Source organism: Ipomoea triloba, chromosome 7 (genome assembly GCF_003576645.1).
Source record: "Ipomoea triloba cultivar NCNSP0323 chromosome 7, ASM357664v1".
NCBI lineage: Eukaryota > Viridiplantae > Streptophyta > Magnoliopsida > Solanales > Convolvulaceae > Ipomoea > Ipomoea triloba.
In genome coordinates this window covers 24528444-24540418 of record NC_044922.1, presented here as the reverse complement: position 1 = coordinate 24540418, position 11975 = coordinate 24528444, and the positions used below count along the sequence as shown (strand labels likewise).

At 35.5% G+C, this 11975-nt stretch overlaps 1 protein-coding gene across 1 annotated transcript; it reads left to right on the top strand.

Annotated features, from left to right (window-relative positions):
- The first annotated feature begins 7700 nt into the window (after window positions 1-7700).
- LOC116025834 (probable inactive patatin-like protein 9) lies at window positions 7701-9548 on the top strand. The gene is made up of 2 exons (XM_031267195.1): window positions 7701-9005; window positions 9194-9548. Exons 1-2 carry the CDS (start codon window positions 8067-8069, stop codon window positions 9410-9412), a joined length of 1158 nt encoding a protein of 385 aa, XP_031123055.1. The 5' UTR covers window positions 7701-8066; the 3' UTR covers window positions 9413-9548.
- Window positions 9549-11975: the final 2427 nt, after the last annotated feature.

Below are 11975 nucleotides of genomic sequence, written 5' to 3'. Positions count from 1 at the left end.
TAGTATACATTATTCTAACTTATAAAGTACATTATTCTAATTCATAAAATTTATGACACTGTTTTGGACTGTGATCCACAAAGAGCTGTGTGGATAGTAATTTGCCTATTGATAGTGACAAACAATACACACAAAATGCATATTACTTCCCCGCCATATGATACGCCACTATGGTAATAAGATTGCATTTCCGATCTTTATCAAAATCAAAACATGCGTATAAATATACATTTATAAGTAATTCGATGGATCGGAGAATTATTTATTGTACCACAAAAGTGATTCAGATAGATGCCACTTGGCTACTCCCATGCATGCATCCTCAACAGTATCGGCATTGTGAGCAAGCTAATCCAAAGTTGTTGATGAATTGGAAGTACAAGTTTGACTTGCGTCGAAGGTGACAAAAAACGTTGGGTGGCATCACCAGCAATGGAAAGGACACATTTCTAAGAGAAGCCAATTGACAGATCGACCCCAACACTCAAACTCACACTCATCCCATCTCTCTTATTCCATTTTTTGCTACCAAAATTTGTTGGCCGGCCTCCATTAATGCTCCAAACTCATTTTTCTATAATTAGTCTACGCTTCAACCATAATCTAATACATTTCTCACTTAATTGTCTTTTTATTTTTGCTGTTCCTGTGCATCATCGTATTCACTCCCTCCTAATCAGCTTTTGACTTTTTGCACTCCAACCATGACACTTGAACTATCATATATACTTGCATTATAATGAAATGTATGCAGAGTTTGATCGAATTGTTACTATACTTCACGGCACCATGCAATCCGTTATCCCATTATTTCAACATTTCAAAAAATATAATTTGTAAATCGACAAGTAGAACTCCAAGTAGCTACAACATGTATCCTAAGGTGTATTGTACAATTTTCTATATATTGAAATAAATGAAAAATTTTCAATTAATGTCTTTTACTAAAATACCTGTAAATAATGTTATACTTGGTATAAATCCTTGGTGGCTTAATTCTTGACAAAAACATTTCTAAGGATCGGAGTCCATGTATTGGAGAGTAGGTGCATGTACTAGTGTTTGTGGTATTACTTGGCTCGAGCAGGAAATTCCATGAAGGCTCGACTGCAACAAGAATCTTTGAGTTAAAATTTTGGTATAAATGGTATAAAAGAGACATTATTCAAAGTTAATTTCAAAGTAGTTGATATTCAGTTGAAGGCCTCCACATGTCCATTTACAAAGGGTTTTCTAGATAATGAAACTCCGATAGCTAGACAGGCGGTTACAAAGCTAAACGTTTTACAAATAGTTGGATTTTCAAAGAGAGAAAGGAGTGCTCAGAGTTACTCAAAATAGAGATCTTTCACTTTCTCTCTCAATATGCTAAACAAAGATTACAAGTCATTCAATATGACAACTCATGTGAAGGGATTTCACGGTAGGAAGGATCGAGGAGAAGACTCGAGTCTAATGTGGGGCTATTTGGCCCTAATCCAATTAGTCTTGATTCTATGATGGCGTTTACATGAATATGGTAGATTCTTGGTATTTTCTTGAACATATATTTTTGTAATTCATACCAAACTTTGTGATAATAGATTGGGTCTCTATTGAGTTGGGAGCCCAACAGATGTAGGAGTGGTTACTTTGGATCGTGCATACAAACATGTGTTCTTTGCATTTGTTTATTACTTTACTGCACACCTACTTGATTGCTTCAGTTATTGGAACAACACAATTTGGTACACTACGTATATTCATATTTTTAAGGTGATTTAATTTCTAATTTTGAGCATTTCACAATGTTAAGAGAAATTTCTGTTGGTATCAAATCAGAGTTGGCTTAAGTTGCTAGTAGATCATATGTTAAACTACTTAATCCTATGAATACTAAACTTGGAATTCTTAGTTGATGACAGTTAGCTTCTTGATTTTGTTTTAGAATGGATGGTGGAATAAAATCTCCACAGTTAGTGGGCACTAATTATGCCTATTAGATGGCTCATACTAAGGTCTATCTTCATGCTCAAAGAAAGTGAGTTTGGCAATCTATTGTGACAAGATAGAAACATTACCATAATAAATGTAAATGGAACATCTGAATTAATTATAGAGGAATAATAGTTTGATGCACAAATCACCATTACTGATTACAACAATAAGGCCATCAATACCATTATGGGTTTATTAGAAGATGATCAATTCAAGCTGATTGCTGGTTGAATTGAAGCATGTTATAAAATATGTGTGAATGAATTGGAAAGATAAGCAATGTCGTACAACAGTACTTTGAATATAGGCTGGGATTTGTTTTGAGTGCGAAGAAAGACTAATTATTCTGTGACGTGTTTATTTGCTACACTGCCTTAAAAACATTATACGACTAGGGCATCGTAAGCTTTCGACAGACAAACACAAAACTGAACTAGAAGGATTATGCTCAGACGTTATGCGTGTATCAAAGAAGAAGAAGAAGTGATGTATGTTGTTCGAGTATTTCAAGACTAGAAGAGTTGCTATTTATAGTAATGAACATAGCAACTCCTCCATTTACTAGCCACAATTGTGCGCGCGAATAGCAAATAGAAAGGGAGTGATGAACACGTTACAGCAGCTGCTGCTTCAAGGTGGTCACACGGTGATCTACAAAATTAGGTGGAAATTATGGAGGCGAAAAGCCTTTTTTCCTTAATTTACTGTTACCCAACAATCCCCCACATAGTTAAGAAGAAAGGCGATAATAGAAGAACGTCTAAGCGAAGTACAAGAGCTGATTTTAATATTAGTGCCAATGGCTTGAACTGACATGTGAAACCACTGAGTAATTTCTTTCCTTGAGAGTGAGAAGACTCTTGAACTCTTAGATTAGTAAAATTTTAAACTCAAGTGTTCACGTCAACTCTAATTTTGAAGGTTCTGCACAGTCAAATTCTTGACTTATTCTTAAACCCTTGTTGTGTCAATCTCTATATAGACTTTTACTCTATCAGGTCTATCTCAGTATAGACCATCCACAAAGGGCTACAAAGTAATTCATGGTTACTTGGTACCACAACTTTTAGTGTAAGTCTTTCCATGACTTCGTTTGACTAGCGGAGTGGGATCCATCATGAATTTCTTACCTCATTGGTTTTAATTAAGCCCATCTCCCTTGATGTTTCAAGGATGACTTTTCGATTTAAGCCTTTTGTGAGAGGATCTGCAATATTCCTCTCAGACCTCACAAATTCCATTGTGATAACCCCGTTTAATAGTAACTGCCTTACAGACTCATGTTTGACTCTTATGTGTTTTCTCATTTCATTATAAACACTATTTTTTGCAACACAAATGCCAGTTTGGGAATCACAATGTATAGGTACAGTAGGTGTTGGACGCCTCACAATGGCACGTTTGCCAAAAATATTCTTAGCTACTCAGCCTCTTGGCTAGCTAGATCTAGGACTATGAACTTTTCTTCCATAGTCGATCTAGCAATACACGACTGTTTAGTCAACTTCCACGGTATAGTAGCCCCACACATAGTGAATACATATCCACTTGTTAAGCTGACATCTTCATTGTTATTTACCAGTTTGCATCACAAAAATCTTCCATCACTATTAGGAATCTTGAGTAGTCAAGTCCCTAGTCCATGGTACCCCTCAAGTACCTTAGCACTCGTTTCAGTGCAATCTAGTGGGAACTACTCGAGTTGTGTGTATATCAACTGAGCTTGTTTACTGCAAATGCAATATCGGGTCTAGTATAGTTCATCGAGAACATTAGACTCTCAATTATTTTTGCATATTCCTCTTGAGACACACTTTCTCTCATGGTTTTTGATAATTTGACACTTGGATCATAAGGGGTTTTAGCCGGGGTTACATCAAAACTATTAAATCTCTTTTACAGTTTTTCTACATAATGGCTTTGTGACAACAGATAACCTTTGTCGATTTTGAGAACCTTTACTCCGAGTATAACATCGACTTCACCCAGATCCTTTATGTCAAACTTAGCACATAGTACCCTTTTGGTCTCATTAATAGTTTTTATGTTATAACTGAAAATCAGCATGTCATCTACATAAAGACATATAATCACAACATTCGATTCAATATCTTTGGTATACAAGCATACATCTGACCTGTTAGTAGTGTATCCCAGGTCTATTATACTGTTATGAAACTTTTCATACCACTGTTTAGGGGCTTGTTTTAGATCATATAGAGATTTTTGTAGTCTGCATACCTTTTCTTCCTGATCTGGAGCAACACATACATGAGGTTGTTCCATGTAGATCTCTTCTTTTAGATCACCGTTCAGGAACGCCGTTTTAACATCCATTTGATGAACTATCAACCTGTGCGTGGATGCTAAAGCAAACAGAACACGAATGTTTGAGATTTTTTGTTACAGTTGAATACGTATAAAAGTAATTTTCACCAAATCTCTGGGTTTTGAATCTTTTTGTGGACTCATCTGGTCTCAATTTCCTTTTGAAGATCCATTTTCAACCTATGGGTTTACACCCTTTAGGTAATTCTACCAGTTTCCAAGTGTGGTTGGACTTGATGGAGTCCAACTCACTTTGGATTGCTTATTTCCATAAAGTGGAGTCAACTGAGCACATAGCATCTTCAAAGGTTTTTGGCTCTTCTTCTAACACCAACTAACATACCAACTGATCATACAGTTCATTTATATCTTTCATCTTAGTCAGACAGGTTATGAAGTCAGAGCTAAAACTTTTCTCAGTTCTAGGCCTTTTGCTTCTTCTGGCTCATCAGATTCATCTGCAATGCTAGGCATAGAAAGTATAACACGTTCATATTTGTGAACACTATCAGCAGGTAAATTGTGAGTTTTCTGTAGAGGAAAGATGTGTTAAAAGAAGACAACATCTCTTAGCCAAAATTGGATAATTTAATTATCTCAATAAATGTACCTAGGTAATTTTTGAAACCTTGGCAACATTCTTTTTGAGCACTATACAACTTGGAATGTTTTAAACACATTACTGGGATTGTGCCGAATGTCACTTGATAATCAAAATGGTAAAAAGCCACTTGTCAAATTTGAACTTCTCATGACCTTGACTACTTTCTGATCTCATTGCACTTAGCTTCATGGACAACTACCAGTATCCGAGTTTTGAAAATTCATCAACCATTGATAATTCAACCAAATCAACTCTCCGAGTCTTGTACTCTTCGAATCTTCTGATCTTTAACTCTTTCAGGTTTCCTAGTCTTGAACTCTTCAGAATCTTGAATGTTTCAAATATTTTATTGTCTAGTTATTTACTCTCCAAGTAGTAATGTTGAGTATAGTGCACCATTGTATGGATATTAACTTTTCAAGTGGTATAGTTTGACCCTATCGAAGACTTTCGTGAAGTATATATGAACAAAAAATCCTAAGTCTAAAAATAAAAGTTGGTTGGTCCTAATTTCTCAGTACATTTGTTATCATAAAAATATATTACATTATTCATAATAATTTCTTCCCATTTTTTATGATACCAAAACCTATACTTTCATTATATGATTGATTTTCAAATAACATGTCTTTTTTAAAACAAATTTTGACAATTTTTCTATTAAGTTATCATCACATATATTTGAAGTTTGATATATACTTAGACGATTTATAGGACTTATCAATTTTGAAGTACAACATTAAAGCATAAAATAGATGACAATTTTGAATTGCCGTTACTTTCATTCAGAAACTTTGAGGCAAGTACCTGAGAATTTTCTTTACCAGTTTTGATTGGGGGAATGGTTCACCAAGGACTGTAGCCCGATTTGCAAGTTCCTTAACCCATGCATAAAACTCTAATATGGTTTCTTCCTCCTTCATCCCGAGTTGTTCAAAATAAGTTTGAACCAACTGTAATTTGGATTTTTTTTTACATAATTTGTTCTTTCATACGTGGTTTCCAATATTTTCCACGCATCTTTTGTAGAGTTACAGCCAACAATAAGTGTGAATTGATCTTCATGCATCAATGAGAAAATTGTATCCAATGCTTTGTTGTTGTAGTTAGCTAATGTAATTTAAGCTTTTGACCATTCAATTTCAGGTTTTGGCATAGGTGGATCACCTTTAACTGTACCAGCATTGGTTGGATGCTCCCATCCAATTAACATAGACCTCCATATTCTTTCTCCTTGTGCCTTGAGATGGATTTTAGTGCGAGCATTCCAGCAAGCATAGTTAGGCTCTGTTAGCTCAGATGGTCTCAAGATTTTGTCCATCCTAAAACACTTAAACACAGGTAAGGCAGAACACACAGTACGCAATTGATGTCGATCTTGAGGTCAAGAAACACGAAAACACCTAGAATGCTGGACTAACAAATTATGTCCACTAGCTCTGATACCAAATGAAAGTTCGTAAGTCTTGAATGGAAGAAACTTAGTTGGTTCCTACTTAATTTTAGAAAAATTAATTATCTGGATTATGACTTGTGTCAGACATAGAGATGAATAGAATAGGAAAAATAAAAGCAGATAAATAAAATAAAAGAACCAGGAACGCGCGATATGTTCACGCAGTTTAGAGAAAAGTTCTCCTACGTTTGCGAGGCCACTCAAAAGTGAAATCCAACTCCACTAGATAATCACAAAGATTACAAACGGTTGAATTGATTTTTCATACACATTATGGTCTAATCATTCATACCAAACCCAATCTTCATCATCTTCTGAGTTGATAGAATTTTTGGAATCAACGTTCCAACAGGTTCTCACTTTTCTAACCAATAGAAGACACCACGCCTCTATGGAATATACATCCCGTTCAATTTATAACACTTGATCGCCTTTTGAACAATTCCATGTTGTAGTTGATGATTGAGCAGATTAATTCAAGAGTGTAGCTAATCAGGATTTGTAGAAGAATTTATGTGTAGAATACTAGAATTATTGTATGCTTGAATGTTTCACATCACTTTATATAGAGGAAAGAATAGGATTCTTGAATTCTGAAAGTAGGTTGCACTCCGGTGACACACTCAATTTAAACTTGTTGCCTGAAGACTTTGTAATCTAATACGGAGTAGAATTTTGTCGTCAGATCCGTCCAAACGAATTCCGCACTGTCTCAGGCACAACAACTTCTGATGCAAGAACAAATGGCAAACTAAAAATAACACAAAACTGCAACTAGCAAGCTAATATTGTTTGTGAAATTATTAGCCAATAATAATGTGTTAAAATGTGTATTATTTGTACACTTACACCAAATATATTCTCAGCTTGTAACTTCTTAATTGCTACTATTAATACATTTTGGGAAAAAAAATAATAGTTCAGGTTTCTTAAAGTTACTCCATATTTTAACAAACACTTTTGTGAAGTGATAAAAAAAAAAGGAGTATAGGATAACTTATTTTGCTTACCTAACGCGCTCTTAAAACTACAGGTATAGTACACCACTACACCGTAATAACTGAGCACGTAGTAGCAATATAGTACAGTATTAAATAAACAAATACACATAAGTTAAAAAAAAAAAACAAAAGGAAATCTAAAAAGAAAAAAAATAGAGTACTGTATAGTACACCGTAATAATCTACAACCAACATCGTAAACTGAACATCTGAGGCTCCGGGTGCGGAACATAAAAAAATTAAAACAAAAGAATCTGCGCGTGTGTAAATATATATACACAACTATATATAACGCACCAGTGCTCTTTTCTTCAGTGTCTCTCTGTACCTTCTCCAACACACTCTGTGTGTGACTGTTAGAGAGAGAAAGAGAATGCTGTTACTGTGAGTGTGTGCATCCTGTAGAGAGAGAGAGAGAGAGAGAGACTGTTACAGAGAGAAACAACTAAGAGCCATAAATGCCTCTCAGAAATAAAGCGTGAGGGCTTTTCATGTTTCACGGATTTTCTTTCAGTACGGCACCACCCTATTGTAGTCCAGTCCATGCTCTATGCCTCTCTATACACACTCACACTTCGTAGCCTTCAACAACATTCACTGATTTAACACTCGCCTTGAGATTTGAGATTTGAGATTGTCTTTTGTATTTGCTTTTTTTTTTTTTCTCTTTTCTCTCTCTGAAGTTGTGTTGAAGGTAGGGATGATGGAGTCGGAGCTGAGTAAGATGACGCAGGAGATTTTCTCTAAGCTCGAGCAGAAATGGCTTTACCACTGCGAAGGAAGGAAAACGCGTGTTCTTTGCATCGACGGCGGAGGAACTACCGGCATTGTTTCCGCTGCTGCTTTGATCCATCTAGAGGATCAGATCTGCGCGAAAACCGGCGATCCTAATGCTCGGATTGCCGACTTCTTCGATGTTATCGCCGGTACTGGAATAGGTGCTATCTTCGCCACAATGTTGACTGCCGACGGAGGAAACGGCCGTCCTTTGTATACGGCAAAGGAAGCCTTCGCGTTCGTGAGAGAGAAGCAGGCGGAGCTGTTCAAAAAGAAGCACGTCGGCGTTTTTGGCAGGCGGCGGAAATTTTCGGGAAAGAGTATGGATAAGGTGTTGAAGGAGGCTTTGAGGAGAGAGGACGGAACGGTTTTGACGTTGAAGGACACGTGCAAGCCGCTTCTCGTCCCTTGCTTTGACCTGAACAGCTCAGCGCCGTTCGTTTTCTCCCGTGCCGACGCCTCGGAGTCCGCGAGCTTTGACTTCGAGCTCTGGAAAGTGTGCCGCGCCACGTCAGCTAATCCGTCCATTTTCAAGCCGTTTCCACTCAAGTCCGTCGACGGAAAAACCTTTTGTCTGGCCGTAGACGGCGGACTTGTCATGAACAACCCAACCGCCGCCGCCGTTACTCACGTTTTGCACAACAAGCGAGATTTTCCGTCCGTAACAGGCGTGGATGACCTTTTGGTTCTCTCTCTAGGTAACGGTTCGTTTTCCGCTTCGCCAAACTCTAAACTCCGTAACAACGACTATTGCTCTACAGCGTCCGTTGTAGGCATTGTCCTTGACGGCGTTTCCGAAACCGTCGATCAAATGCTTGGCAACGCCTTCACTTGGAACCCCAACGGTTACGTGAGAATCCAGGTATGGACAACATAATTCCTTTATCTTTTTTTTTTCTTTTTTACAAAAAAAAGAGAATTAGTAATTGCTGTTTTTTTTTTTTTTTGAGTACTATTAACTCCGTTACAATGTAGTATCTGTTCGTAGCTACTTTCTCAAATTGCTGGTAATCATTAGTAATTTTATTTTTAATTTTTTGATGAAATCAGGCAAATGGCCTTGCGAGTGGACTGGGAGAGAAAGTGGAGGACGTGTTGGGAGAGAGAGGAGTGGAATCGTTGCCGTTTGGCGGCAAGCGGTTATTGACGGAAACAAACGGACAGCGAATAGGAGGCTTCGTGCAACGGCTTGTTGCTTCCGGGAGGAGCAGCCTACCACCGAGTCCGTGCAAGGAAAATGCCGTTAGTCCTCTTACTAACGGTCGTTAATATCATCATCCCATTCCTCTTTTTGTAATGCTTTTTTTGTCCAGACTCTATTTAGTCTATGCCCAACTAATAATGTAGCAGTGATCCTGTAACAACTTAGCATTATCCTCTACCTGCAAGCGTAACTACTTTTCTAGTGCATAGTGCAACATTTTTTTTTATGCTCATATCTCGGAAAAAAATAGTTGAGTAGGTGAAAAATGACTTATATAGCTTAAGATAACGAAGTTTGATTATTACCCGTACTTTTGGATAAAAAAAGATGGGGGGAGGGGGGTAAAAAAAACTATATATATCTAATTCTACCGGCCACTACATAGACTGCCTCATTGGCTCCTTATACTCAGTTGAATATATAGGACAGATTAGGACTCCATTATCGTAGTCTTGTTTAACTAGACATTGCTAAGTTGACAAATACTTCATCATATAGTAATTGCCTTTTTTATTGTTTATTAAAATTTTAATAATTTGTTTCGACCTATTTTATTTCTTATATTCAATCAAATCCTAGCATATAGTTAATTTGCTTCATCTTTTGCCACTTCCATGAATACATCAAGGCAAAAGATATGATATATATAATTGGTGGTTTCTTACTGGAAAAATCAAATTGATTGAAATTAAATTACCCCGTATTAAAATGTTGACTATAAATGATGCAATGGACTACAATGATAAAATTGGTATTTGCAGGGACAACCCAACAAAATTGTAAGGTTGTTAATTTAGTAATCACAAGATTACAAGTTCGACTCATACAGAATGATTTATTAGTCTTTTTGATTTGAGCTAGTAAGCTATGAGCAATGTAAGCCAACTAAGATTAGAATGTGGAGTTTACAGTACAGACTCTCGAAAAGTAATTATGACTTATGAGGTTCTCTCATCACCAAAAAAAAAAATTAATATTTTTATTATATTTTTTAAAAGAAAAAAAAAAGGAAAAAGAAAAGAAGAAGAACTGTGCTAGTGTCGGCACAGAAGCAAGCGAAATTTAAAAAAAAAGAAAAAAAAGAAAAAAGAAAAAAAAGGGGGCTCATTAAATCACTAAGACAACAATAAAGAAAGGTTAGATATGAGTGAAATGGCATTAAATGCAAAGGTAAAGTAAACCCCAACATTGAAGAGCAATCCGAATATCTTAAGCAATACTTTGCCTTCATTACATCTTATTCCATTTTAAATTTAAGAATTCGACCTTCATTTCAGTTTCGAATCTTTGACAATTTATTGCCACGACTCAGATTTACATTCATTAATTTGGAGTAATTAACTGACCGCCTCCTCATTTTAATTTGAAATTTGAATGAGCCCTTCCCCATTAATTACTCTCTCTATATAGAGTTAAATATGAAAGTTAATTAATATAAAATAAAAATAATTATTTTTAAAAATATAATCAAAATTAATATTTTTAATTGTTATTAAAAGTAATAGTACAAATAAATATTTAGGTAGATTTTTATAATCGGACGCAAAAATCATATCCTAATATTTTCATATTAAAATAAAATTTAGTCTTCTTGATGTGATTTTGATGATTATAGATGAATTGATAAACTTAACTTATTTTTTGTTGACAATGACATATTTATAATAGGCTTACTAATATTTGAAGAGTAATTAAAGAATTATGTGATGAAGTTATAATGTACAATTGTCATTATATATAAACTCTTCATGTTGCAAATTATCATTAATGATGAAATATTAATTTTTTTCATGATAAGATTGTTTAGATGATGATTTTTTAAAAAAAAAAAAAATTGTAAAGTAGAGAGAAATTTTTTCTCAAACATAATATATCAACTTGTAATAAAATGTCTATTAATACATATGATTACAAAAATATATTTTATACTCGCATTAGAACCTTAATAATATTGCCTCTTAAGTACAAAACTATGTTTGTCCTCCAAGTTAATAAAATATTAGTAACTAAATTCATATAATGTTAAATAGGCATGTACCTGAGTCACAGTTGTTATGGATCATAGTCTACACAACGCAGTGTGGACCATAGTCGTCAAATGAAATTATAGTAGAATTAAAATGATACTTCAGTGTTGTTATAATGAAACTAGTGTGTTGAAAATGAAACTAAAAAACATAGATCATTCAATAACGTATATTATCAAATGAAAGTATAGCATAATTAAAATGATACTTTAGCGTTGCCATAATGAAACTACTGCGTGTGAAAAATGAAACAAAAATCAAGAGTCATACAATAACATTGATAGGGAATTTTTCTCGAGTATACCTCGCTCTACGTACCATACACATGCTCAGTATCCGGTCAGGTCACCAGGAGGATTCATTCCTGACCTTGACCGATCAAAATCTCGACCTTCCTAACCTAAATGCGATAACTGAGCTAACTAGAGACTGCAGTAGCACTTCGCTGCTTAGGACCGACCCTGACCAGTTCAAGTTGTGACAATCATCCCGAGCAGGACTACTTGAAGATTTAGATCTAGATTTCAGGCCTTAATCCAACCCTATCTTAGTGGGCAATTAGGAATCTAGGCACACGTGTCTATTGAGGCGTTGTACCCGA

Excerpts from the sequence above, each read along its gene's own strand:
- LOC116025834 (XM_031267195.1), top strand. The coding sequence starts at position 8,067 with ATGATGGAGTCGGAGCTGAGTAAGATGACGCAGGAGATTTTCTCTAAG. Across the intron at positions 9,006-9,193 it reads ACGGTTACGTGAGAATCCAG|GCAAATGGCCTTGCGAGTGG; the intron begins GTATGGACAACA and ends TGATGAAATCAG.